Consider the following 26,957-nt stretch of genomic DNA (forward strand, 5'->3'; position numbering starts at 1 on the left):
TAGGGTGAGGCTGAAGTTTCTAGCAGGGTCTAGATGGCTGTGGTGGCCCAAGTGTGTGTGTTTTGCCCAGGATGTCCTTGCTGGGCTGCGGGCTCCACCGGATGTGCATCGAGATGTGCATCCGTTCCTCGACTCCTAGCTCTGGGTCTCTGGAGCTGGAGGTGACTCCATCCCCACCCCAGGAGACACCCCTCCCTGTGGGGCCCCCCAGGCTAGGCAGAGACCCCTGTCCCACCCTGGACCAGCCCCTGTGCCCATACCTGGCTACCCAGTCCCCCCTGGTGCTGGTAGAGGGAGAACCTCTCTTTGGCAGACTCCTCGGCGGTGGGGCTGAGGGGCTTAGGGTCAGACAGGGACCGCTGCAGGGTCTTCATGGGGCGCGGCAGCGTCTGCTGGCGGAGAGCGCTGTCAGCCGTGAAGTGCTTCTGGGGACTCACGTGAGCCTTGTTCAGCCTCTCACTGGAAGCAAAGGAGGTGTCCAGGAGCCGGTGTGGGGACAGGGGTGAGACTGGTGAGTAGAGGACCTGGGGGGACTTGGGAGGCTGGCGGCTCACAAGCTGTGAGAGAGACTCCGGGGGCAGGTGGGCCTGGTATCCAATCTCCAAGGGATCCGGCTTCTTTTTTTCGAATCTGCCCAGGGGCCCTGGGGTGACGATCTGGATGCCAGGCAGGTAGGGGCTGATGGCAGTTGGCCCTACAAGCTGTGGCCCGGCCACACCCTGGGCCTGCCCATCCGGCTCCGTCTGGCAGGCCAGGCTCTCCCCACGCCCAGTCTTCTCTGGCGCCGATATGTACCTGACGATCTCCACCTTGGGGTCGGTGGCAGCTGTGATGTGGATGGCTGGAGAGACTCTGGGCAGCTGGTCAGGCTCTGTCTGCACGGAGCAGTCGCTGATGGTCTGGATGCCCACGCTGCTCATGGCCCTCATGGCGGGGGTGGCAGTGGATGATGAGGCAGTAGCATCGTGCTTGCTGTCAGAGCCAGAGTCGGAGTGGCGAGAAAGACGGGACCTGCGGCGGCGCACTGGCTGCTCCCACTCGGCACTGTCCTCGTCGTCCGTCTGCACGCTGCAGTCAGCACTCCGCCGTGCCCGGCGCCGCCGGGTCAGGAGATAGCGGCCCTCTCCATCCTCATCATCCGTCTGCACGCTGCTGTCTGCAATCCTCCTGACCACACAGGGCTCAGGCCCTGACTCTGGCTCGCACACGTCCCGCAGGCGTGGCATGGAGTGCCGTTTCTTGATGCCACTGCGGCCTGCCTCCCACTGCTCCTCAGTCTGCAGTGACATGTCCGAGGCGGAGCTGGGGAGACCCCGGTGCAGCACGGGCTCACGAGGCTGCCCAGGCCCCTCAGGCCCAGGCACGGCAATGAAGGCTGCGTGGGTCAGGGGTGGCCAGTACTGGCCATTCTGAGCCAGCTCTGTGGCAGCTGGGGGAGGCCCTCGACCAGGTGCCTCACAGGCCACAGGGAAGGGAGCCTTCTGCCGCTGCTTCTGTTCCTCCAGTTGCTGCTGCAGCTGCTGCTGCAGCTGCTGGATCTGCTCCAGCTGCAGACGCTGCTGTGCTAGCTGCTCCCGCTGCAGTGCGAACTGAGCCTGCCGTTCCTCCTGCTGCTGCTGCAGCACATGGTGCTTGATAGTCTGCAGCTCCTGCAACTCCCGCTGCACCAGCAGCTGCTCTTCCTCGCGGTGCCTCTGCAGCTCCACACGCTCCCGCTCCAGCTCCTCCTGCAGCCGCAGCTGCCGCAGCTTTTCTAACTCCACCCGCTCTCGCTCCAGCTGTAGCAGCTGCTCCTGCTGCTTCCGCTGCCTCTCCTCCTGTGATGCTTCCTCCTTCTCGAGCCCTGGCCGGCTGAGGGCCCCACTGCTGCCCCCAGGAGCAGCATCTACCGGCGGCTTCTGGCCAGCCGCTGGGGCTGGGGCTGGGGCTGCTACAGCCTCCTTGACAGCAGCAGGGGTGGCTGTGGAAAGAGGCTCTTCCCGAGCAGCCCCTGCTGGCAGCTCTGGCCTTGGTGGGCCCCCAGCCCCTGGGGCCTTGGCAGCAGCAGGCTTCCCCAGGTAGACAGGACCCTCAGCAGGTGGAACGCTGGAAGCAGTGGGGAATCTACTTGGTACAGGATATCGGTACAGCCCTGTGGGCCCAAGAGGCACCCGGGGGGCAATCATGGGCATGCGTGTCAGGCTGGCGAGTGGCACGGCTGTGACTCCTCCGGATGCATAAGGCCTGTACATGCCACCACGCACCATGGGCCGCAGTACTGAGGCAGGCTGGGTGGTGATGGGCAGTGTTGCAGCAATTGGAGTGTTGATAGTCGAGTAGATCATGCCGTCGGCTGCACGCACAGTGGCTGTGGATGGCAGCAGCTGTCTGATTGCTGTTCCCTGGCCTGCTGTAGGCCTGTACTGGGCCAGGTTCCCAGGACTCGGGTGGCCCTCCGGGAAGGTGGGGTTCCCAAGGAGGCCAGGTCTGAGGGGAGCCAGACCTTGTGGGGCACTGAGCCCCGGCTGGGGCTGATACTGCATGAGGTCGGGGCCACCACCACCGCTGCCACGCCGCCCTCCGTACTGGTCCATGGAGTTGAGGGCAGCACACATACGGCTGATCTCACGGGCCGTGGTGGCGCTGTACTGGGCCAGGCTGGCCTCCTGGAATCCAGCTGCATCTCCCCGTGGGCCATACCTGTGGTCTGAGTAGATGTTTGACACTGAGCTGTAGCGCCGCATGGGAAGCGGGTGAGTCAAAAGGTCTGTGGGATGACGTAGGTCTGTGAATGAACCATACTGCAAGCCCTGCCCAAGGTAGCGTCCATCTGCAAAGCCCAGGCTGTAGGAGTGCTTCAGTGAGCTGAGGTCCATGGCCGAGTCTCGTCCAGGGCCCTGGAAGAGGTGACCAATCCTGTGGGTGTGGTAGTTGAGGCCAGCCTCAGCCAAATTGGTGTCGGACATAGAGGAGTACAGCCTGCCAGAGAGGCCCTGTGGGTAGGGCCTCTGCTCCTCATGGGGCCCAGGCCCCCCGACCACCTGTGCCCGGTAGGTGGGGGCCTCGGGAGGCTCAGGGTCCCGGGGACTGTAGAAGGGGCCGCTGCTTTGGCTGGGTGGGGCAACATCTGCCACACTCTTCTCAGGTGCGCTGGGGGTAGGGTGAAAGGTACCTGTACAGCTACTGCCAAAGGGGAACTTGTAGACCATATCACAGCACGCCAGCTGGCTCTCGGGCCTCATCCCAGTGAGGTCCAGGGCACCTGCCGGCTCCTCTGGGAGCAGTGTGGTCACAGTGCCTGCTGTGCCTTCTCCCATCTGCACCACCACTGTATGTGGCTTCCTGGCACCTGGCAAGGCGTGTGACCGCAGCTCTGTGGGGGTGGCCCGATGGGGTTCGGAACCAGGCTCTGGCACTGGGCCTGACTTGAGGCCAACACTCTGGGCAGTGCCCACCTGAGTGATCAAAACATCCCTTCTGGCCAGAGGTGCCACCTGGTTGGGCAGGTTATACCTGGCAAACTTGGCCTCCCTGGGTCTTCCTCGGGGCCCACCACGGTAAGGGGCTGTCTGGACTGCCTGTTCTACCTGCTTGACCTGGGCCAGGCACACGGGGCTACCCGCACCCTGGCCAAAGTCCAGTCGGCTCTGGAAGGGGTCTCCATAGACCACAGGCTGCTTCTGCTGAGCCATGAGCACAGATGAGGCCATGGTGATGCTCACGGTGGTGGCAGTGCTGAGGAAGGCATGGGTCTGCTCCTGGGCATTGAGATTGATAACCAAAGGCTGTACAGCGGTCGACTGCCGTCCTGGGATTGGATCCAGAGCAAGGCCGTACTTCCTCGCTTCCACAGCAAGAGAGGTCAGGTCCATGCCCTGGTCAGTGAGGATGATGGGCGTGGGCTTGACGGCTGTGCGAAGGTCTACCACGGCACTGCCAGGGGGCCTGGGGCTGGGCTCAACCCTAGACGTTCCAGGGACAGAGGAGATCCGGCACAGGGAGATGTTCTCAGCAGGGAGGGCGCCCCAGCTGTACAGTGCCAGGGGCCCATCTGCACCAGCACTGGCTGCCCGCGGGAAGCCAGGTGGCCCAGGTGGCTCTGGGGGCAGCTGAGGTGTTGTCTGGCTGTAGCTGTGGCTGGTGGGCTGGGTTTCAATGGGTGAGCACACTGGGGAGGTGGAGGCACTGGCATGGACCATCTTGGTCTGGCTGGAGGCATCTGACCCCAGTGTGATGACCATAAAGGGGGCATCCTGAGGGGACTGCTGCCGTACCAGGCGAGGCGTGCTGGGTCGGTGTGGCGTCTGTGTGCCCTGAGCCACCGTGGGTGTCGGGGTGGGGGCACCAGGGCTCCGTGGCATGTCCAAGGCAGGGGTTGGGCTTGGCGTCTGTGTAGAGAACTCTGCTGTGGCCCTTGGGCCCAGCTTGCCAGGGGAGAATGTGGGACTCTCTGAGGGAGAAGATGGAGAGAGAGGGGGGCTGGAGCCTGCAAAGTAGGAATATCCCCGGGAGGTCTGTGGGGTGCCACTCTCGCCATCACTCACACTCAGGGGCTTCTCTCTGGCAGCCCATCCACTGACAGCAGGGCCACGGGGGGCCTGGGGTAGCTCCTCAGTTTGAGACCCATAGTTTGCAGTGGTTGGGCTCTGTCCATAGCTGTGGCCAGTGGAAGAGAGCAAAAGGCTGCGCTCAGAGCCTGCCAGGGAAGTCGGAGTCATGTACCCTCGTGGCAGGCCAGCTGGACAAGGAGCCGCAGCTGTGGAGGCTGGTGTCCCAGGGCCCTGGGCAAAGGTTATGCCTACTTCCTTGGAGGCAGAGCTGGGGGAGGCAGGAGAGCTGTGTAGCTTGAGGGGGTCCTGAGGCTCCTTTGCGAAATGCTGAGTAACACGGACATCGGGAATGACTCGGCCCCCACTGCTGTCAGAGGAGGTGGAGGTGGAGAAGGACACAGGGGCGGCGAGCTGGGTGGGACTGGTACCAGGGGTAAGTGGGCCACCATTTTGTTTCATTGGGTCCATGTACGCACTCTCAGCATTCAGAAACTGCTTCTCCTTCTTCTTGTCCTCTGCAAAGGCCAGGTCCCGTGAGGAGGCCTGATGCATGCGGGCAATGCTTTGTGACGTCTGAAGGATCTCCTGGTACACGGCTGCTCCCAGGCTGGCTGGCGTGCTCTCCGAGGCCGGCTGAGCAGCCCCACCATAGTCATGGTCTGAGGTGTCCTGGTATTCAAAGGAACCCTGGCCCCGGGGGCCTACGGGCTGAGAGGGGCCACCATGGGGCCCACGGCCCCCTGCTGCCTGGCCTTGTTGCCGCTGGAGCAGCTCGGCCTTCCGCATCATCTCCTCATAGGCCTCCTCAGCGCTCTTGAGGGGCCGGCCGGAACTGGGAGTGGTGGTGCTGCCCAAGGGTGTCTCGGTTGGAGAGTAGAGGGACATGAAGGTGGGCAGGTTGTACTCACTGCCTGACTTGTAGAGCCGAGGGGGGCCCCCATCCAGGGCTTCAGCCTCCGAGTCAAGGGAGGGTGAGGGCGAGTATTCAGAGCAGGAGGAACGATGTAGCTCCTCCATCTCGGCCGCCTGCCTCAGCTCCTCTGTGGGGGAGGCATCCTCAATGGGTGACAGGTTGCTGGGGGGGGTCTTGGAGCGCTCACGCCGCCGCTGGGCCCGCAGCTCCTCCTTGTCACGCCGGGTCTTGCGGGCCGTGCTGCGGATGCGCTGCTGCTCCACCTCCCGCATCTTCTCCTGCTCGCGCAGCAGCTCCTCCTCTTCCCGCAGCTCCTCCTCCTCTGAGGAGTCCTCGATGGTGGGCAGCAGGGGCCCATGTGAGCGGTGCCGGGCCTTGCGCTGCTGCTTGGCTTCTTCCAGCCGCTGCCGGCGGCTGGGGCTGCTGTCACTGTCCTCCTCCAGCGAGGACAGGGAGGTGGGCGAGGTGCCCGAGGTGTAGCTGGGTGTGGAGGCTGGCAGTGTGGAGGAGTGCTCCCCGCGGGAGCGGTCCTCAGGCGAGCCCGTCAGGCTCTCCATCTCCAGCTCAGGCTCCCGGTCCAGGCTGGAGTCAGGGCCTTGTCCCAGGTCCAGCTCATGGCCATAGCTGCCCGTGCTATTGAGCTCGATGGTCTTGAAGCGGCGGAGCCCGCCCTGCAGAGCCCCAGTGCCGTCTGCAGCCTCTTCTGGGCCTCCCTCGGAAAGCAGCTCCTCATAGCCCGTGGTGGCGTTGTGGGGCAGGCGCCTCTTGGGCAGCGCTCCCTGCTCTTGGCTGGGCTCGGGCCTGGGCCGGGGGCTGCCCTTCTGGGAGCCATGTTTGACGGGGCCGTGCCTGTGGGGGGCAGCGTCATCCTCCTCCAGGTTGTCTTCTTCGGCACTCATCTCCAGGATCTGCCGCCTCATGAACTCCTCATCAGTCAGTTCTGCTGCCCGGGATGGGGGCTGGGGCGGAAGAGGGGACAGGCCACCCTCACTGCTGTCCTCCACGTAGTCGTGCCTCAGCTGGCTGCCGAAGTCATCTGAGGACTCAGCTGTGTCCTGCTGCTCCCTCCGGCGCCCCCACTCCAGAGAGTCTTCTTCCTCCAGGATATCCTCCAGCTCCTCATCCGAGTTGAAGGCCTCGGGCATGATGGACAAGGAGTGGGGCCGCCGCTTCTGCTCCTCACCACTGCTGTAGCGGGGTTTGCTCCGCTCACCACTGGGGGCCGGGCCCTGGGCCTCCAGCGAAGGCCTCATGCTGCTCCCCACCTTGTGGAGCTCAGAGGGGCTGGGTGGGCATGGCCCTGTCGCCCCTGCACTGTCCAGCTGTTCCACCTCCTGCTGCACAATGCCTGTGATCTCACTCTGGGAGCTGGAGACACCATCGGAGGAATAGCCTGTGTCGCTGAGGCTCTGCGGGCTCCGAGACAGGTCCTGAGAGTAAGGCTTGCCCACCGGCTCCTGCAGCAGGGTGAGAAGCAGACACTGACTCCCCATGGCAGACGGCTCGTGGGGGGAGTCCAGCCCTCTCCATCAACCCAGGGCCCTGGGGAAGGGTAACTCCACCTCCCGGGGGATCAGGGCCCACCACCCACTCCATTGCTCTGGTCTTGAATAACCTGCAGGTTCCATGTCAAACCCCAAGCAGCCCTAGGTTCTCAAAGAGAAATTTTACTAAATCTACTGGTAGCAGAACCCAGCAAAGCATCCGATAAGGTGTCAGACACAGGATCGGCCTAGAACTCACAGGCTCTAGGCCCTCTAGGGCCTCATCTAGGCATCCCTGCTGTCCTCTGTGGCCCCAAAAGGCCTGTCCCGGGTCTACATCCCAGTCCCGCAGGGAGCTAAGCCATTCTCTAGATTGCCCTGCCTGAAAGCTAGGATCCCTGGGAAGTAAATGAGACTGACCTCCGCCTCCCCACCCTTGGGGGCTTCTGGAACCCCCGCCTTGACGACGGGGGTGGCAGGTTCAGTCCTCCGCACCCCAGCCTTTGCTTTAGGAATCCCAGGGGGCAGGGTAGTCTCTGGAGGTGGCTTCAGCACCGGCTCAGCTTTAGCTGGGACTCCTGTCTTCTTTTCCTGGGCACTGCTCGGGGTCCTGATGGGTTCAGAAGCCCTGAGGGGCTTGGCTTGGGGACTAGCCTTGGTAGGAAGGGGACTGGCCTTGGTGGGCAGGGGACTGGCCTTGGCAGGCGGGGGGCCTGATGGCTGACCCAGCCCCAGTGGCCCTTTCGGCTTCGGAGGGGCTGTTCCAGCTGCACGGTGAGGGGCCCCTACAGGGGGCTGCTGTGAGGTGGGCAGGGTCAGTGGGGTCAGCTCTCCCAGGCTGCCCTCCAGCAGCCGCTTAGTTTGGCAGTTCAGACAGAGCCACTCGGTTTTCTGTACGGAAACGAGAGAGGAGGGGTTTGATGAAAATCACAAAGACACTGAAGTACTCAAAGATTATTCCTGTGACTATTTCTGTAAACTTAAGGAGGAGAAAATCTCCCAAAGCACAACACTAAAGGCACGAGGAGAAAAAGACTGATAGGTTTGTTACCCCCAAATGACAGACGCCCCATCCTTCAGAGGCATATGTAGAGTTAAAAAGACAAACCCAAAGGAAGGGTCGCTTCCTTACCCCATAGAGAGCTTTTCACTTGGCCTGAAAAGGAGGAGAACCTGTATGAGAGGGGAGGCTACAAAAGTAGCACAGTGTCTGGAGAAGAGGGGGAGCTGGGGACTCACCCCCAGGGCGTGAACAGCTTCTGGGAGGGGTGCAGAGTCCCCCAGGTGAGAGCTCCCGCAGACCAGGAACAGCATCAGGCAAGGAGCACCTCCCAGAGGCACTGCCCCGCCCCAACCTCCGAGCTCTCCACCCCCAAGTAAGGGCTGTGCTGGGAGGGTGCAGGCTCATGGGGCCAGGGGAGGCTGTCTGGGGGAAGCCTTGCTTGGGGGTGGGGGATGGAGCTGAGCAGTCCCCTCTGTTCACACCCCCCAGCCCAAGTCACCTTGTCTTAGGCCAGCAAAGACGCCCAGGCGAAAGCCTCCTCCTGCTCCCCCAGCCTCTGGGCTGTTCTTCCGACGGGACCTGTGTGTGCCAGCCCTTGGGCCAGGGGCCCTGCTTCCTCCAGAGTTGGGCTGGGATCAAATCCTCAACCATCAGTCCACCAGTTTCAGGATTACCCTCTCTGTGTCAGTCTAAGTGCTGGGGACTGGAGACATAGCCATGATTAAGACGGACACACAGGCTGGCATGCAGCCTTCTTGGAACCCAGAGCTCCAAAGAGGTCATTCTGAGTATGACATGGGCATCAATGGTGAATTTCCCAGAACACTAGAAACCAAGTCTAACTCCCCAGGTCCCACTGTCTGCACAGGGAGAGGCATCCCAAGCCCTGAGCAGGTGATTTCTGTAGCAAGTCAGAAGCTGGCAGGAGCATGGCTCCCAGGAGCCTCCTCCAGGGTCAGGGCTCCTCCTTGGCAAGACTTGAGGCCCTGTCCTGGCCCACGAGGGAGGGTTGGGCGGGGAATGAGAGTAACAGCACACACCTGTGCCTGCTCTCATCCCAGGGATGCAGAGCCTCGGCACCCCTACTGTCCTACTGTTGCACATCGGGGTGCCAAGACACTCAGGCTCCCACCAGCAGCTTGACCACTAGGATGGGGCATCAGGGGAACCAGAGGACACAGAACTACAAGGTCAAAGAGCCAGGGACAGGGCAAAGAGGTGGCCCTTGGCCCTCACCAGCCCAAAGTGGGCCAGCATCCTCAGCACCCTTACCACACACACTGCCCCTAGGCCCAAGTCAGACCCTAGCCCACCTGGCAGAGCCTTGGAAGCATGGCACCTCCAGGATGCCTGCCCTCAGCCTGGCATCCACAGGCCACCATGGCAAGTACCATATCAATGATTCTGCCCTGATTTCCTGCCCACAAAGCTACACACCACATCTCTGCCCTGGGCCCCAGCAGAGGCCAGGTCAGGCGGGTGGCAGGGCCTTGGTGTTGATTGAGGGACAGGTCTGCTCCACAAGCTTGTTACTCAGGGCCTTGAGACTGCTTCCCTGAGACTGGAGCTCCAACTCTGCCTGGAGGTCCAATTCCACACACAGGTCCTGAGCAGAGGGGCTCAGCTATCGAGTGGGACCCTTCAGAGGTCCTGCAGGTACTCACCCTGTTCCTTGTAGGGCCTGGCTCTAGCACCACTGCTGACTCCCCTGGACCTTATCTGATGCTCTGTGTATCCCCCATACAAACTCCTATGAAGCAATGGGTGCTGGCCACTTGCTGGGCCTTGGGCTCACTTGGTGCCTAGGGAGAGTGCTGGATGGGCTGAGCCAGGAATCCCATCCACGTTCCCCCAGCATCACCTAAGGTCACAGTGGAACTCCCTCCATGTCAGAGAGGACTGTAAGGTGGCAAAATGATCCTAGAGAAGTGGGAGGAGTGTTAGTAAAGGCCCAGAGAGAGTTCTGGAAATGAGCGAACAGCCCCTTCCCTAGCCCCAGGATCGACATGATGGGGTTAGGATCTGGGCCTAGACAGTGGGCTGGCCCAAGGCAACACTGCCCTGACTCCACCTTGGGTCCATGCACACAGCCATCCAGGTTAGGCCTCTGAAGGTTCTGTCATCTACTTTGGCTCACCTTGCTGGCTTGGCAAACCTCCGACCTCCACCTCTGGCCTGCAGACCCCACCCCAGAAGTAACAGTCCAAATGAAGCAAGGGCACCTTGGAAGGGTGGCCTGGATGGAGGCGACAGACCTAATGCCAAGAGCTCAGAGGCAGCCCCTGCAGTGGCCTGCTTACCTGAGCCCAGAGGCCCAGCCCTCAGCAGAGCATGTCAACTGTGGTCACATGCTCCCCGGGGTTTTGTTCCTTCCCACGCTTACTCACAGAGGCAGCCAGGCTGCAGAAGGGGCTGCCCAGCTGGCCCTCTTGCTCCTGGCTCTGCTATAGCAGGCAGTGAGGGAAGGAGGGAGGGAGGGAGGGAGGGCAGGCAGGAGGAGGCATGTGAGGTAAGAGCTAAAAATAAACAGCTGAACTAGCTGCTGGAGGCCCTTCCCCAGCCCTCTGGGGTTGGTGGGAGAAGGGTACAGGGCATTGGGGCCGCTAGAGGTGGAGCCAGGGGAGACCTGGCCAAGGCTGGGGATGGGATGGGAGGCAGGCTGTGCCTGGGGGCTGGAAAGCAGCTGCAAACTGAGGCCCTGCCTCCTTTATTCACGTTGCTCTCATCTCTGCCCCTCACGTCATGCCCCCACCCCCACCCCGCTCCTTCATTCCCTGTTCATGCATTCCCTCTCCCCTTTTAGTGTTTACCCCCCTCATTCAATCATTCACTTGCACATTCTCATACTCTCCCTCATCCAGCCCCAGCCCTTGGGGAGCTGCTGCTCACTGGCCCCTTTTCCTATCCCCTTTGACAAGTGGGTAGGGGACGATCTGGGACCTGGGGGTGGACATGAGAGGCTCTGATGACCATTTCTGCCTTGCCTCCCTCTGTCCAGTTCCTTTCTGGGGGCAGGAAGGCAGGAATCCCCCAAGGGCTATCGCCACCTAATAACGGTGGGAGGCGTAGATGTGCATACCTTCAGATGGAGCTAGGTGGGTTCGGGGCGAGGCAGGGGAAGTGAGTTATCTGAGAGAGTTGGTAGGGTACCCCACAGGCGGGTGAGACCTGCTACCTTCCGGAATCACTGGCTGCTGTACCTCATGGGCCAAGAGAGCCCAGCGAGGCTGCATTGGAAGCTGGGCATCCTCCCTGCACTGTCTGACACAGCCTGAATGACCCTGCAGAACACAGTCTCTCCGCATGTGGAGCTGGCCTAGGTGTCTGTCTGGTTACAGCAACACCGGACTGGCTGCCTAGCCCAACATACCCCCAGCCCCACTGCCAGACCAGGGGCAGTGGATGAGAACTCCTGAGAAAAGGATGCCCAGAGGTTAAAAATAAAAGAGCCCAAGACTTGCACACTGGACCACAGGCATGGCCATCGCTGGTGCTGCTGTTCCTCTACGGACCCTTGCTCTACTCTTCCCTGTCCCCAGACATGCGTAGGCTCCCCTTTTTGGGACCTCTGCCTCCGATAAGAGGAATCGTCCCTGATTTCCCCAACGTTTGCCTTTATGGTTGGGCTGTGCTCTCCTCATGCTCCAGCACCAAATGTGTCCATTCCCTGTGGCCATCCCTCATGAGATGAGGATCTTGCACTGGCCACGGGGTCAATTCATACCCAGGTAGTAGGGGCTGGTGGGGACTCTTTCTTTCCTGTACAGAGACCCTCTTTTAGGACACTCTGGTTCCAATCTCCTGGCTCAAGGGCTGACTGTGTGTTGGACCTCGCACAAGTATCTGAAGTATGGCATCTCACCTGGTTCTCACAGAAACCTAAAAGGGAGAACTATGGCCCCCAATTCCACAAGGGAGGAAACAGGCCTCCATGAGATCACTACCCCACAGGCAGACTGAAGCAGGTTTAGAGCAGAGGCAGCCCCCACCCCAAATAGGCCCATCCCATCCCACACATCACAGGTGCCAGGCCCTTTGCCCAGGGAGGCCTGACTTCTCAAGGCCACGGCTGGTATTTTGGCAATTATAATAAGATAAGAAACGGGCAGTGTTACTGTAACAACTCCAACTCCACTAATTTCTTCACAAACTCTATTTTGAACCGAAAGCCAATTAAAAATTAAGCCAGAGGGTGCTATTATCTTTCAAAAAGATAAATAGGTAAAAAATTTGGAATCAACAACTGCTAATCATGAAATGACTCACATTTTATAGCACTATGGTTAATTTTTCAGAGAAAATTTCAAAGGGAAAAGGGATCTAGTCTTATTGCCTCCTCCATCGTATGCTCTGGACTCCCTCTTGAGAAAGAAGGTAAAAAGGTTTTTACAGCTCAGAGAGTTGGGGTAATTCCCACCCTGGCAGCCCAGACAGGTGGCTCCAGCCACAGGTGGAGCCACAGCAGGTCTAACAGGTCTAGGGGCGAGCTGGCCCTCCCTCAGGCCCCCAGCCTGCATGCAGACATGCCTCATGCTGTGCACAGAGACAGCCAGATGGAGAGAGACAGCCAAGGCAGACCTACCCCTCCACCTCCCTCCCAAGGCAGGATGTGTCTGGGCCACCTGCTGAAAAATCAGGAGCCTCTTACCAAGAACACACAGGGAAACACAAAATTGCTCTAAATGCCAAGTGGCCATTCACTGAGATGGGACCAAAGATGGCCCATGGCCTGGTTAAGAGCCTCAGCTGGGAAGGGCAGGGGAGGGGGACACACCAAGCACCAGCCCTTCCCCACCAGCCTCCCCAGGCTGCCAGCTTGCACCTCTGATGGATGATGGTGGCACAGTCTCATGGTGGGAACCACGGGCGGGGGCATGATGGCTGCCCATCCACACTTTCCCCAGGAGCAGCCACAGGCCCTCTGGGGATAGCAGCATTAACAAGCAGAGCCATGAGGAGAAAGGAGTCAGAGAAGCTGGGCCATCTTCTGACTGCTGTTAGGAGCAGGAGGCAGGGAAGCAGAAGCTGCGGGTAGGGAAGATCTAGGACCAGAACGCCCAGCAGCTTTGCCATCAGGCCCATGGAACCCACAGATCCTGTGGAGGCAAGGGTGGCCCTAGCCAAGGAGGTGGCAGTGGGGCAGGACATGGAGACAGCAGGACATGGAGGGATTGGGGCAAGGGGCAACGCTAGCTACCGAGGGGCAGAAGCTCCAGGGGCCAGGGAGGCAACAACCAAGCCTCTAATGAGGGGCTGAGATCAGAATCCAGACCGCTCACCCAGAGTCAGCATGTGACTGAGACACTCCTGTTTGGGCAGAATCAGCACTTCCCCTGACCTGGCCCAGAGGGCGCTGAAAGGAACTGTCAGGAACATTTATACTCCTGGACAGAGACAGTTTTCCCCTCCTCTCTGCACATCCTGCTTAATGAGGAAATGTGGGCCCGGAGGTCCCTCAGGGACAAGGGTCATCCAGGCTGGGCCAGCTCAACAGTCCAACAGGGTTCAGTGTCAGGCTGCCCCACCCGGCAGTGGGTGCGTGCCTGGCTCCGGACTGGAGCTCCTCTGGCCCTGTGGTGACCCCTTGGTGCCCCCTCACCTCTCTGGGCAGCCAGGCCAGCCATCCTCCAGTGAGCCACTGGACCTAGGGCTTGGGGAGGTGGTAGTGAGGACCTGGAGGGCATCACATGAGGCATCACACGAGGAGGTCACTCATCTTGCTCAGGCTGCTCCTCCCTATATGTTGGAAAATATGGCCTGTGGCGGCCAAAGTAGTCTTCCTTATCACAGTGGGCTGCTCCCATGGAGGCCTGGCCCAAGGCAAGTCACAACAAGGCGCCACAGACACCATGGACAACCACACACTCCTCTGTTGTCTCTGGGCCAGCGGCGGTCTGCACTCCACACTCTGCCCAACCATCAGTCACATATGGCTTAGCCCAGGGGCCCCAAGACTCAGGTGGCTACCGTGTGCAGGAGGAGTGGGCTTGGCTTGACATCTCCTGATATGACACAGCTGGGGACACATCCACCTGCCAAGATGAGCCAATCATAGACCGCAAGGGCACACACGGAAGGGGACACACCCAGCTATGGGCAAGGCAGCCAAGGTAGGGGTCACATGGATGGCCCTGGGCAGGGCGGAGTAGATGAAGGCAGGGGCAGGAACAGCCTTCCAGCCCAGGCTTGTCCTGCTCTGCCAGGGTGCCTCCGCACCTTCTGAACCTCCCAGGCTGGGCTCCAAGCTTCAAGAGAGCACCAGGCCTCCTGCTCCCTTCCACCCAGCTCTGCACGGGGCCCAGGACCCTCCTGTGGAAGAGGGACTGCAGAGAGACAGGCCCCAACCCCAGCACTCCCTCAAACTTCCCTCTGGGTAAGAAGAGCATCTCTGAGCATCCCCACAAACAGCCCCAAGGAGGGCTAGGCCCTGCCACAGGAAAGTATGTGGACCAAAGACTGTGGCTTTGACAAGCAGATATCAATACCCACGACCTCAGACGAGGGGATGAAGGGAGGACACTGCCTGGCTGGGCTTCCCCGTTGTAAGAAAGCCTTCTGCCCTGCCCTGGGCATGGGGGCACAGCCCTCTGCCTAACAGCCTTTCAACCCCTGTGAGGGTCACAGACTGAGGGCAGGGTATGACTTCAGGTTCTTCCTGCCTGCGCAGCGGGGGCTGGCATCATCCATGAGGGCCATGCCCATGATAGCCAGGAATGGGGAGGCCGGTTCAGGGCCTCCTGAACCTGGCTACCTCTGGGACCAGCCTCAGGGCACTGGTCAGCCGATCAGAGGCAGCGGGCACCATTATTCTGTCCACTGTGCCAGTTAATTCTCTGAGTGGAAGGACAGGCCCGGGGCAGGGACAGGTAAGGGAGCATAGACTCTCTGCAGCTGGGTAGGGGCAGCCCTGTGATTGCTACAGACCCCGATTTCTACAGTCCTTTCTGGTTCCCATGCCCCCCCATCACCCCAGGCCTTGGCCCCTCACCAAGGCCCAAGGGAACATGCTTGGTCCAGCTCTCTTACCTCCACCAGGTGGGGCGTCGGGTTGAAGCCACACAGGTTGCACACCTGCAGTTTGCATGTGGTGCAGGTGTTATAGTTGGCGGGGCCCTTGCTGTCCACGTTGAGCTCAGCTTGGCACAGTGGGCAGGTGGCCCTTTCCTTAGGCGTGGTCTTTGGCTTGGCAGCAGCCTTGGCCACTGCCTGGTGTTCTGCTCTGCCATGCTTTGGACTGGTTGTTCCCCCAGTTCTTGCCAGGGCTCCAGGCCCTGATCCAGGACCTGTTTTAGCTCCAGGCTCAGTTTTGGCTCCAGGTGCTGGCCCAGACCCGGGCCCTGAGCCTGGAGGTCTTGGGCCAGCCTGCTTGCTGGCATCGCTGAAGACGATCTTGGGCGGCCCCTTGCTGGGGGCAGCCTGGCCCTGGGGGTCGGCCTCAGGCTGCACAGACATGAGGGTGCTCGCCTGGGTCAGCAGCGATGCACCAAGGCCAAAGAGCTTCCCAGTGAGGCCCTCCTGGGTCGGCTCAGCAGCAGCAGGCCCAGAGGGCGCTGTGGTGGCACTTTTGGCCGGGGCCTCTCCTGCAGGTGGCCTGGGCTCAGCTGTGGAACGCTTGATGGGGAGAGGGGGCTGAGGAGACACCCTCCCCACCTCCAGAGGGGCAGCTGCTTGGGCAGGCCCAGGCACTGAGGTGGCTCTGGCTGTCTCAGCCTGGTGGGGGCCAGGCTGTGGTCCCCCTGGGCCCCGTGATCTCTCTTGCTCCGGCTTCCCCAGGGGCTGTTTGGCTGGGGAGTGGACCGGAGACAGGGCTGGGGAGTGCAGCTGCTGCTGGCTCTTGGAGCGAGGCGCAGTGGTCATGTCCATCCCTAGAGCCCTCTGCATCTGGCAGTTCAGACAGAGCCACTCCTTCACCTGAGGAGGAAGCATCATGGTCATCAGGGTGGTCAGGACTGGGGGTGTCCATGGTCCAGATCATTGCAGCCCACAGCAGCCAGGGCCAGCTCCTAGCACAGGCAGGGGAACCAAGCCCGGCTCCGGTGTTTCTGGGCTGCCAGGAGGTGGGCTGAGGGACAGATAGCACTGCCCTGCCCTCTAGGAGCTGCCAGGTGCGTGGAGCTGAGCAGAGGCAGTCACACACTCCCCACCCGCAACTACCAACACACTGCCTGCCAGACTGCCTGCCAGGGTCCTCCCCACGCCACTGGCTGTACCTCAGACCTGCGTACATCATCCATGTCCACATCCCGCCTCACCAATCCACGTTCCCATCCTCCTGGGTGGATGACCCCAAAAGCCTCCAACTGGTCACTTTCTTTCCCCTGCTGCCCCCTTCAGGCTGTTTCCACACAGCCGCCAGAGTGACCTTTTGAAATATAAACCAGGAGGGAAAGCATGGCCCTAGAACAGTGCCTGGTATGCGATAGGTACTCAATAAAAACTTGCAGAATGAATAAAGAAGTGAAGAGTAATAGGTACGAGAGGGAGGCATAGAAAATAAAAAGAAACCATGATTCCTGTCCTAGAGGAGCTTAGAGTCTAGCTGAGGAGACAAGATATAAATGAGCAATCTTGAGAGCAAAATAAGTGAAGGCAAAGTAATGCAATGTAAGTGACGTAAGTAGAATAAAAATACCTTTTGCTTTCTTAAGGAAGAGAAATTTTTTTAAAGAAAATGGGAAAATTTGTGCCTCCAGAATAAACAAGGCATGTGTTGCTGTTCCCATGATGGACGTGCAGTTTCTCTCTGTCATTAACTCCTCCCTAGGACAGCAGGCTCATGACTCAGGTTGGGCCAATCACTGGTTGCAGCTAGGGCAGGGATGGGCATGTGACCTTGCAAACAGGGCCAATCAGAGCCCTTCCATGTTACTGGGTGAGTGAACAACAGGAGATAGGCTCACTCATCAGAAGGACGTAGCCTTGGAGTGGTCAGTAGCCTTCTTGCCCAACATGCAGAGAGGCACTAAGGATGAAGTCAAGAGACAGTTGGAAGCGGAGGTAAGACAAAGAGGAACGAGCAGAACTGATGATTTTATTCAATTCCCTGGATCCAGCTCTGCCTTGTCTACCCTCGGACTTCCAGTTACATAAGCCAATATCATCTTCCTCCAAAAATCCACACACAAATCAGAGAATGTCATTTACAGGCTCAAACCCCTCTAGTGAATTCCCATCACACTTAACCATGGGAACTCTTTACTGTGACCCATGAGGCCCCCGATCTACCCCAGCCTATGCCTCTCTCTGGCCTCCTTTCCTGCCCTCTCCCCTTTGCTGTCTCACCCCAGACACGCTGGACCTCCTGTTCTGCCAAGTGGTCCTCTGAGCTCTCTTCTGTAACCAGGGCCTTTGCACTCACTCTTCCCTCTGCCCCCGGGTGCTGCTAGCTATGCAGGTCTCAACCGAATATCACTTCACCAACAGGGCCCTCCCTGGCCACACAATCGAAAATACCTGGGACTTCTCTAGTGGTCCAGTGGTAAAGACTCCACGGTCCCAGTGCAGGACGCCCGGGTTCAATCCCTGGTCAGGGAACTAGATCCTGCATGCTGCAACTAAAGAGCCCACATGCCACAACTAAAGATCCCGCATGTGGCAACGAAGATCCCGCATGCTGCAACTAAGACCCGGCACAGCCAAATAAATAAATACATAAATAAATATTTTTTTAAAAAAGAAAGAAAGAAAATACCTTCGAAGCACTCTGTAGGTAATCACCCAGTTTATCCTCTTCACAGTACTTATTCTTTCCCAAAGCTTCTGCTACTTTGTCCCTTTGGGTGTCTCCTGCATCCTTGCCCCAACCATGAGCTCTTGTTTAGGTGGTCTTGGGACAGTGCACAGTGTGTGGTACAGAGCAGGGATCACTCCAGAAATGCTTGCTGTAGGATTAATCCTGACAACCTATTAATAGGGGCATAGCTCTTGCAAGGCTGCAGCCATGAGAATGGAGATTCAGCATCCCATGAAGAGGCTTCTCCTTCTCAACCAGAAAGGCAGAGGCCAAGTCTGCTCATCTATGGTTGAGCAGCCAGAGTCTTTGAAAGCACCACAGTGGCCCAGTTGCCAGGGAAAGGTCCAGTCTGGTCCCTGGGGCAGAAAGTTCCTTCTGCCCACCCTCAGGGGTGCCTCCAGCCCTGCTCTCTGCCTTGAGGTCACAGGGCTGTGCTGCTGCCGCTGTGGCTGACTTGCCACAGTTTGGAAGCCTGGGCTTGGTTGTCTTGCCCAGCAGCCGAAGAGCAGCATCCAAGGAGTGGGGAGAAGACTGCACTTTGATGAGTACCCCCTGGCACCCTGCACCACACAGGGCATGTTCGCAGGCATTCTTGCATTTTATCTTCATGGTAGAGAAAACCAAGGTCTAGTACGATTTAGCCACCAGCTCTCACAGTAGCCCAGCTTGGAAGTGGCACTACTCGCAAGACTGGCCCTGCCAGCCCTGCCCAGCTCCTGAGCTGCAGGTTGCAGCCTGTGGCCTTTTGCATGTCTGCCTCTTCTGCAGACTGCTTAGCCTCACCCAAGTCAAGTCATGGGTCTAGAAGTTGCCCCTGCGAAACTCAAAGACCAAGCCTGGCTCTAGAAACCATAAGAACAGTGATGCCGCAGCACTGGGGAGTGAAGCCATCCCCCAAGCCGGGAACTGTTAACTCATCTAGATGCTTTGAAGACCCAAGGCAGTTTTGTCTACCTTTGGACAAAGAAAGCTACAGAGGAAACAATCTGTGTCCTGGGGACTCAGCCCAAAGACTCCTTTAGAAAAGTCATTTTTGGCGAGGGTGATGGGGGTTCACTCCCATCAAGAGCGGGAGCTCCCAGGGGCAAGCTGTTTTGGCTCACCCTCAGAGGGACCCTGGGAGATGATTACCCTCTTGAGGGGAGGCCTAGGTCCTGGCCCAGGACTGCAGCCACAAACTCAGTTCCTGTGGTGGGTGCGCAGCCCACACTGGAGGTCCCATCTCTGCAGCATGCCCTGAGGTGGGACTTCCCAAGAAGAGGAACCTGAGAGGTAAGGCTCTTTCTCCTGGGACTTCAGGGTGACCCTCCTTTGGGTTCTGGACAGGGTTGAACAAGGGCCTGTGCTAAAACTCCTGCACTCACCACCAGAACCTTCCCTTACCCAGCCCCCATCACCCAGGCTGTCACAGGCGTCTCACCTAAAATAGAACCTCTCCAAGAAACAGCTAAAACGCCCCTCAGTGACTCATATCCCAGATGGGCGTAGCTATTTCTATCCAGCCTCTTCCAGACGGCAGGAGCCTTGACCGTGCCCTCCCCCAACCCCTCCCAGGCTCAGGCCCAGGCAGATAGGGCCAGCACACAAGGCCACCCAAGGAGAAAGCTGGCTGGGGGATCTCTCTGAACCCAGCAAGACTTCCCTCTCTGCCTCCCCCGGGGAACTTCAGAAGCTTGCTGGGAGGGGCTCATCCTCAGCCTTTTCCTCCCTCCTCCAAGGTGCTTACCCTGTGTTAGGGGGATGGAGGCTGTCCACTGGGTAGGGAGGGAGATAGCTGTGCACCACCAGCCCACCTGCCCACCTAGGCTGGGTATACATGACCAGGCCTGGGGCAGCTCCCCTGGCTCTGGAACCAACAACAGCGAGAGTCTTCCTCGGCTGGACACAGTGTCTGTGGCTCCTGGGTACCCTCCTAGCTGGCTGCCCACCAGAATCAGAGGGCATGGCCTTCTACCAGTGTGACAGGGAACCTCTCTTAGAGTCTTGTTATCACATATCTCCATAAGCCCTTGGCCCATGGCCAGGAGGTGGGCAGGTCACAGACTTCATGTCCCAAGACCCAAAGATGGAGCTAAGGGGACTTCCCAGGGCTACTCTGAGGTAGATGGTTCTGCCTGACATCAGCTTTGGTCAAGCTGATCCTTCTTGCCAGCAAGGGGACCCATTGTGCCATCTCAGAGGCACAGATGCCCCTGCACCCAGCTCAGTGGGGGTCTGAGCAGCAGTGGGGATGGGAAGGCTCAGTGTGGTGTGCAGCCAAGAGCTGGTGCGCAGATGCGGGAAGGAGAAGCTACAGGAACATGGTTTCCCATAGGGAGCCAGTGCCTGCTCTGCCAGGAGCCGGCCAGAGATTCAAAAAAGCAGGCCTTGTGGGTTCCTGGCTCTGAAGGGACTTTCTCCCCGAGAAGAGCCTTTCTCAGCTGCTCCCTTACTTGCACTGGTCAATCACAGAAGGGCAGTAAGGCAGTGTAGCCCACCAAGGATCCAGAGGCCTGGGACCAGGCTGGGGGCTCTGTGAACCACACATCTGCGTGGCCTCTCCCTGCGGCTCCCTCCACTGGGCTCTGGGGCAGGAAGGGGAGTGGGGAAACTTTGGGGGAGGGGTTTCTACATCTGCACCTGCCACCCTGCATCTCAGCCCCAAAGGGTGGGATCCAGCCTTGCATGTCATATTTGGCCCCAAAGGATGCTGCCCAGGGAACCTGCTTCTGCTCCTGGGTGGGGCCTGCCGCACTGTCACCTCCATGGCTACCAGGAAGCTCTGAGGGCCCCCAGCAGTAACAGGTTCTCTTTCCACCATCCCTTCCCACGTCCCCACCAGCAAGGAAGGAGGGTGGCAGACGTCACTTAGCCTGCCTTCCTGCAGAGAGCAGCGGCTTGCCTCCGAGCCCAGCCCCGCCTGGGAGAGCAGGCATGCAGGGTGTCAGATCACTGCACTGACATCATGCCTGATGCTGCATTCATTCTTTTTTCCATTTTGGTACAAGTTGAAACATCACAGGAGCAGCTTATAAATGAGCCTTCCCTGCTGGTGCCAAGTCTAGAGATTCCTGGGAGGGCCCCACCGTCCAGTGTGACCTCATGTTCTTCCGGGCTGTGAGTCACTCGCCAGGCCTCAACAGGAGGAGGCACATAGCCCACTGTGTGCTGGGAAGAAGGGTGGGCCTGTGCCCTCGCACTGCCCCTAGCATTAGACACATCACCTGCCTCATCCAGCATCTAGCTGCCCCAAGTCTGCCACCAATCTGCTTGGACTGTCAGCTGGTTGACCTCAGGTTTAGGGGCGGGTACCACAGGGTCCCATAGAGCAGGGCAAATTGATCCAGAGCTGGATCAGCCAGGCCTGGCCCACTGGGGAGGCCTGTGCCAATCTCATCAGGTCAGGACCCTGAGGGGGACCCTGGGAATCTGCCCAGCATCTGAGGCCAGGATTTGGGTCGTGGAGGCTGAACCCAATTGCTCCTTGGGGCTGGAAGGCCTCACTAGCCTGGAGCTCCATGAAAGGGAGAGAATCCATCCCCTTGCTGATCCTCCACCTCCCGATATCCCTCAACTCCCCCCCGATCCTACCCCAGACGGCCTACCCTCCCTCCCAGGCCTGTCCACTGTGTCCTATAAAATCTTCTGTCCAGGACTGAGCCAACTCCCCTACACCCCATCCCCATACCCCTCTTGGACCCCAGACGATCTCTCTAGGAGAAGCTGCACTCCCTGGATTTCAGAATGTGGCAATGCCTCACCTTCTCTTTAAACTCCCTAGGGCCCTCGGAGCTCAGCCTTTGGCTTCCCCACCCTGTTCCCCTCCTGGCTCCTGCTGCCTTCCAGGCCCCCTCATCATGCCTCTAGTCTCAGAAGTCCTTGGCCCTGGCCTCCCAGGCTTCCACTGCACTGACTCCCACAGTCACTGCAGATGGCAGCCACCCGCTAACCCACCTAACATCTCTATCCCTCAGCCTCACCCTCAAGCTTACCCTCGCCCAAAACTGTCTCTCCTCCCAAACTACCCCTGTGCCTGTCCTCCTCTATCCTCCAGATCATCTCCTAGGCCTCCCCACTGCAGTGGGTCTGGGGCCTTGTGGGGACCTCCCCCACCGAGCCTCTACTTTCTGTTCGTCCATGGGTCCTCTGCTTTCACATCCCTTCCTACCCAGCTAAATCTATGGTCTGCCGATCCTGTCACACTCTGCTCAATGTCTGTGCTCTCTTGACCTGTGTCTGCTCCAGAATTAGATCCAACTGCATACCTTTTTCTCCAGGCCTACATCTGAACAGCTGAATGGGTACCAGGCAAAGGGGCTCCATGGTAAATTAACTTATGTCCTAGCTTCTCCCGGGCCCCCCAGCTGCCTGGTTAACTCACTCCATCTCTCCAGTTAGCTCTTCTCCGCAAAGGCTGGTTCAATTTCTCCATCCCCATCCCTGCCTGTCATCTTCCCCTGCCTTCTGGATCAAATGATGGCCCTGCTTCCAGTGTCTCAAAAAGGAGCCACATAATAGGATGCCTCCTCCACACTCAGGATCTAGACCTGCCTTTTCGGGGGCCCCACTCTTTCAAGCATGCCCCATCTCCCACGTGCCTAGGCATGGCTTTCCTCTCGGAGCTCAGACAGCACCACTGTCTCCTGCTTTTCAGAAACCCTCTCCTGCCTGCACACCTTCCCTAGTTACTGTCCAGGCTCTCTCCTCTCCTTCTCAGCCAAGCTTCTCAAGAGTTGACCACATGGATGAAGCTCAAAAAACACTGTGCTGAGAAAGGACTTACACAAAAGAGTGCATTCTGTATGATTCCATTTATATGAAGTTCTGGAATAGGCAAAACTCATCTACGGTAGATAAAAAATCACAGCAGCAGTTGTCCCTGGAGGAGGGATGAGGATGGACAGGGATGGGGCCTGAAGGGACTTTCTGTGGTGACGGGGATGTTGTCTGTCTTGACTGGAGGGCTTTGGGTGACACAGGTGCATGCTTTTGTCAAAGCTCACTGAATGGTACATTTAAGCTTTGTACATTTCATTCTATATAAATTTTACCTTAAAAAAAAAACCCTTAAATACTGATCTCTAACTAATGAGAGGCTTACTGAAGTGTTCAGTGGGAAGTATACTGATGCCAGTATATGGCTGTGAATCTCCAAGGTCTCCAGTCCTGACCTGCCTGCATGCCAGGGTCTTAGATTTGTCACCCTATTGCACTCCACTTGGGTGCTCACAGACAACTCCAACTTGACACGACCCAAACAGAAGAATTCTCCATCTCCATCTCCTACCCCCATGTCCACTACATTTCCATAACCTGTCTGTTTAGCCTCCAAAATACACAAGGAATCTGTCACGGTTCCCCTCCACCCCATGACCATCTCTACCCCAGCCCCAGCCTGCCTCTATAGGCTATTCTCCACACAGCGGCCAGAGTGTGGGGTGTGTGTGTCTGTGTGCTATTGTTGTATACATATACATCTATGAAGGGGAGTAAAACAAACATAACATAAAATGTGCCATTTTAGTCATTTTTAAGTATAGATTCAGTGGCATTAATTACATATATGATGTTGTGCAACCATCACCATTATCTATTTCCAAAAAGATGTTTTTAAATGCATACCTTACCTTCCCACTGCCATCATCCAAAACCCTTGACATCACATCTGGAGCCCCCAGCAGGACCTGCCTGCCCTCTGGACCTGGCTTGCACCCCGGCCCTCACATGGGCCACGTACTTCCCCTCAGGCCTCCCCTGCCTCCACCTGTCTCTGGTCCAGCATCAGTCTAACATCTGCAGTCTAACCTCCCCTCCTTGTAGAAGTCCCCAAGAGTCTTGTCACAGCATCACAGCAAGTCCCACCAGCCCTCCTCCTGGTCCTCCACAACCCCGACCCCCAGGTGTGGCGGTGTGTTTGCGGACGTGGTTACTGGTGAATGAGCTGCCTCTCCCTCTGGCCCGGAGGCTCCCCAAGGCTGAGCAACACATCTGCTGCAGCTCTGCCTGAATCTCCAGTGTTGAGGAAAGTTCCTGGCTTATATATGGACTCAAAAAGCATTTGTGGAGGGAAGAAAGGATGAGAGGAAGGGAGAGGGCCACCCTCTGACTGAGTAGATACAAACAGGCCTGCTCAGGCCAAGTTTGAACTAACAGACAGTAGAAACGGCAGAACCAACAGGTGACCAGTCAGCAACTGGCTACTTTATGGAGCTTTCCTCCTCTGCCTCTTCCTGCCTCTGGACCCCTGCCTCTCCCCTTCTTGTCCCTTCTCCCTGCTTCTACTTTATTTCTCTCTTTCTACCCTTTTCACTCCATTCTTTTTCATGCTGTTTTCTTTTGCCCTCACATACAAAATCAGGTGTTTTAGGAATAAAATTTCGTATTTTCTGTTCTGATTTAATTTTACATTCATACTTAGATAACTTTACAGCCCCCTTCCATAGCTAAAAGTTAAGTGCCATGCCTGACAGCCACAGCTATAAAAAGCTCCCACTCCTGAACAGCCACCTCTTCTGCCTGCCCCCAGTGGCTCTGGCCTCCACCCCGTAGTGGCCCAAGCAAGGTGGCCAAGGGTCCTAGTTCCTGGGAGCAGGGACTGACAGCACGGCTAGCTGCCCAAGGCTGGCTGAATCTTGGGGGGCATTTCCCTACTGACTCAAGAGATTGTCTGGGTCAAAGTGGCTACTGCCAGGCAAACCACCCAAGGACTAGATGTACAGAGGGGAGAAAGGCCTCCCAAAGGGCCCGCCACCTGGAGATCCATTTCCTCTTTGTTTGGAGGTGGAGAGGGGAAGGCTGGGCCCAGGAAGGAAGAGGACACCTCTGCCTCTCCTCAGCTCACCGCTGATCCATGTCCTTCTAACACCTGCTCCTCTTTCCTCAGTGGCCCAGGCAGCAGTGTGGCCAGGAGGGAGCAGAGGGAAGGGGGCAAGGCTGGTGGCTGCAGCAGAGGGATCTGTGCTGCACTCACAGCACCACCCCCGAGCCAGATGGTGGCCCAGCCCTCGCCGGAAAAGAGTGGGATGCAGGCGGGAGAGGAAGAGGCTTGTGGCCACTGCATCTCTCCCTCCCTTCTCCACACCACCCACCCGGGTAAGTGCCTAAGCCCAAGGCTTGCCAATGGGGTGGGAATGGGGGAGGGCACAGTAGCTCGGTCTTGGCTTCGTCTCAGCAAAGTCTAGACCTTGGAACGGGCGAAGAAAGACCATGATCACTCTTCTGTAGTTTTCTTAGAGGGGCTTATAAGCAATTCTGAATAGAGCAAGGGAGGTTGAAGGCACATGGGCTGTCTGGACCTGGAAGGCTGGGGATAAGGTGGCAGCTCTGCTGCTACCCACAGGGGTAGAGGGTGGGCCTCCCACATGCAGGCTACAGCCTCACTTTAGGTGCTGCTCTGAGAGGATTCTGCTGATCCGACCGGGAAGCATAGGCGTGCAGTCAGCCCTGCCTCTGCACAGCACTCATTCCTGTGATGCTGTTGCTAGCACAAGGACAGACTCCACTGAAGGAGTTCCAGGCCAGGATGTGCTGCTGGGGCTGCTCTGAAAAGGGCAAGGAGGCCCCTGAGGGGGCTGACAGAGACAGGCCATGCCTGCCCCCAGCCACGGCTTGTACTCTCCAGGAGCTCACTCCCACCCCCCTGTCCACCCCGACCTTACCTTCCCCCTCCACCCAGCTGGCTCATGGCCACACCCATTTCCTTCCCACAGCTATCAGAACAGATGGCTCTGTCCCAGAGGAGAAAGGGGTGGCAGGCGTGAATGCTGAGTTACTGAAGAGCAGACAGGTGGGCTAATGTGGCACAGAGCAGGCTTGGGGCATCGGCAAAGCCACTGAGGCTGGTCCCTGGACCCTGCTTCTCCTTAAACATTCGGGAGGTTTAAGGTACTTGTGTAAGAACCCATATCCAGGGAGAGAAGAGAACAGTCTTCCTGTCTTTTCCCCATCACTGGGCAGTGACTTGGCTTAAATGCTAACACCTCTGGCTTCCTGGTCAGTGTGTCCTCACAGGGAGGGTCTTTTGTGGGTGGTGAGAAATGTTCTGACCCCACAAGGAAACCCCCAGTCTTTTGCCATGGTTTCAAACAGGTTAAATTATTTACCTGCCCTGAGCAACCAGGGCTGGAGATCTCCAGGAAAAAACAGCCTCCACCACGAAGAGTGGCCAGGATAGCCCTGCTTGCTACAAACCATCCTCAGCCCAAGCAAAAATGGACTATGAATAAGGAGAATGGGGATGGGAATCCTTGGGGTAAAACTGGAGACCTAGCTACTGGTTCTGGGTCCCCAGCTCCCTTGCTCCAAAATGAATCACAATAAACAAAGACTTGGTCTCCTCATCTGTAAACAGAGGGTGCTCTGAGCTGCTCCCTGACTTCCATGAAGTCTTAATGTGCTCCAGGCACTCAGACCCCCAGCAAAGCGCATGGGCAGGCATCTTCCTCTCAAGGCATCACAGCCTTGAGAGCCAGCCAACCCGGGCACAGGTAGGACAGCAAGTGCCACATCTGTGTGAGTGTGGTACCCATCCAGCAGCCCCTGGATACACTGGCCAGAAAGCAGTGGTTCCAGATCTCAGACACTATTCTGGCCACATGGGGCTGACCTGTATGTGATTCTCATCTCCAGACCTGGTGTGCTGTTTCCACAGGACCCAGCTAAAGTAATAAGATGCTGACAGATGCCATGAGACAGAAAAACCAAAACTCTGAGTTCCAGTGACCATTGGCCCAGCAGTGCCAGTCTTTTCCCTCCTTTCTACTCCTTTGTCCTCACATAGCCATTCAGCACGACAGTTCTATCACATTCCTAATCTGTGCTGCAACTTGAGTTACCAACCAGCCCCTGATTCTCTCCTTGTGACACACACGATAAAAGGTTCATTTTCCATGGTCTCATTTCCAAAGATCCAAGAGCAGATTCATTAGTGGTCTGAGAGGCATGAAACCCTCCAAGTCACTTGTGTGGTGGAAAGCTGAGGAACAATGCATCCTGCTCACATGCCCTGATGAGGCTTCGGTGACCTTCAAGGCAGGATGCAGGACCCAGGCTACCTCGGCATTACCACACTAGCAGTTTCAGGCACAAGTTCGCACCCCCAGACAGGACCCCAATTAAGCTGCCCAGTGGCCAGTGTCTGTAGTGCATCTGTGCTGGGACTGGCAGTCCCCCCACCCCTTTCCACTCTAGCTGGGCTACTCCTAGGAAGTGAGAAGTCAAAAAAGGAAGTGAGTAATCAAAAAAGGAAGTGAGTGTTGGAGCTGAAATTCCTGGAAAAGGTCACTCTGCCTGAGCCCCTGCCACCTACACCAGCCTG

The 26,957-nt window shown here is 58.0% G+C and overlaps 1 protein-coding gene across 1 annotated transcript in view; it reads right to left on the reverse strand.

Annotated features, from left to right (window-relative positions):
- BSN (bassoon presynaptic cytomatrix protein) overlaps window positions 1-26,957 on the reverse strand; it is an 86,892-nt gene that overhangs the window by 6,833 nt on the left and 53,102 nt on the right. Inside the window, exons 3-5 of the mRNA XM_032649528.1 lie at window positions 14,956-15,840; window positions 7,347-7,817; window positions 261-6,899 (exon numbers count right to left, since the gene is read on the reverse strand). Coding sequence (XP_032505419.1) covers window positions 261-6,899; window positions 7,347-7,817; window positions 14,956-15,840 — 7,995 coding nt within the window. The remainder of the gene's footprint in view (window positions 1-260; window positions 6,900-7,346; window positions 7,818-14,955; window positions 15,841-26,957) is intronic.

Source organism: Phocoena sinus, chromosome 11, assembly GCF_008692025.1.
Source record: "Phocoena sinus isolate mPhoSin1 chromosome 11, mPhoSin1.pri, whole genome shotgun sequence".
NCBI classification, from domain to species: Eukaryota; Metazoa; Chordata; class Mammalia; order Artiodactyla; family Phocoenidae; genus Phocoena; species Phocoena sinus.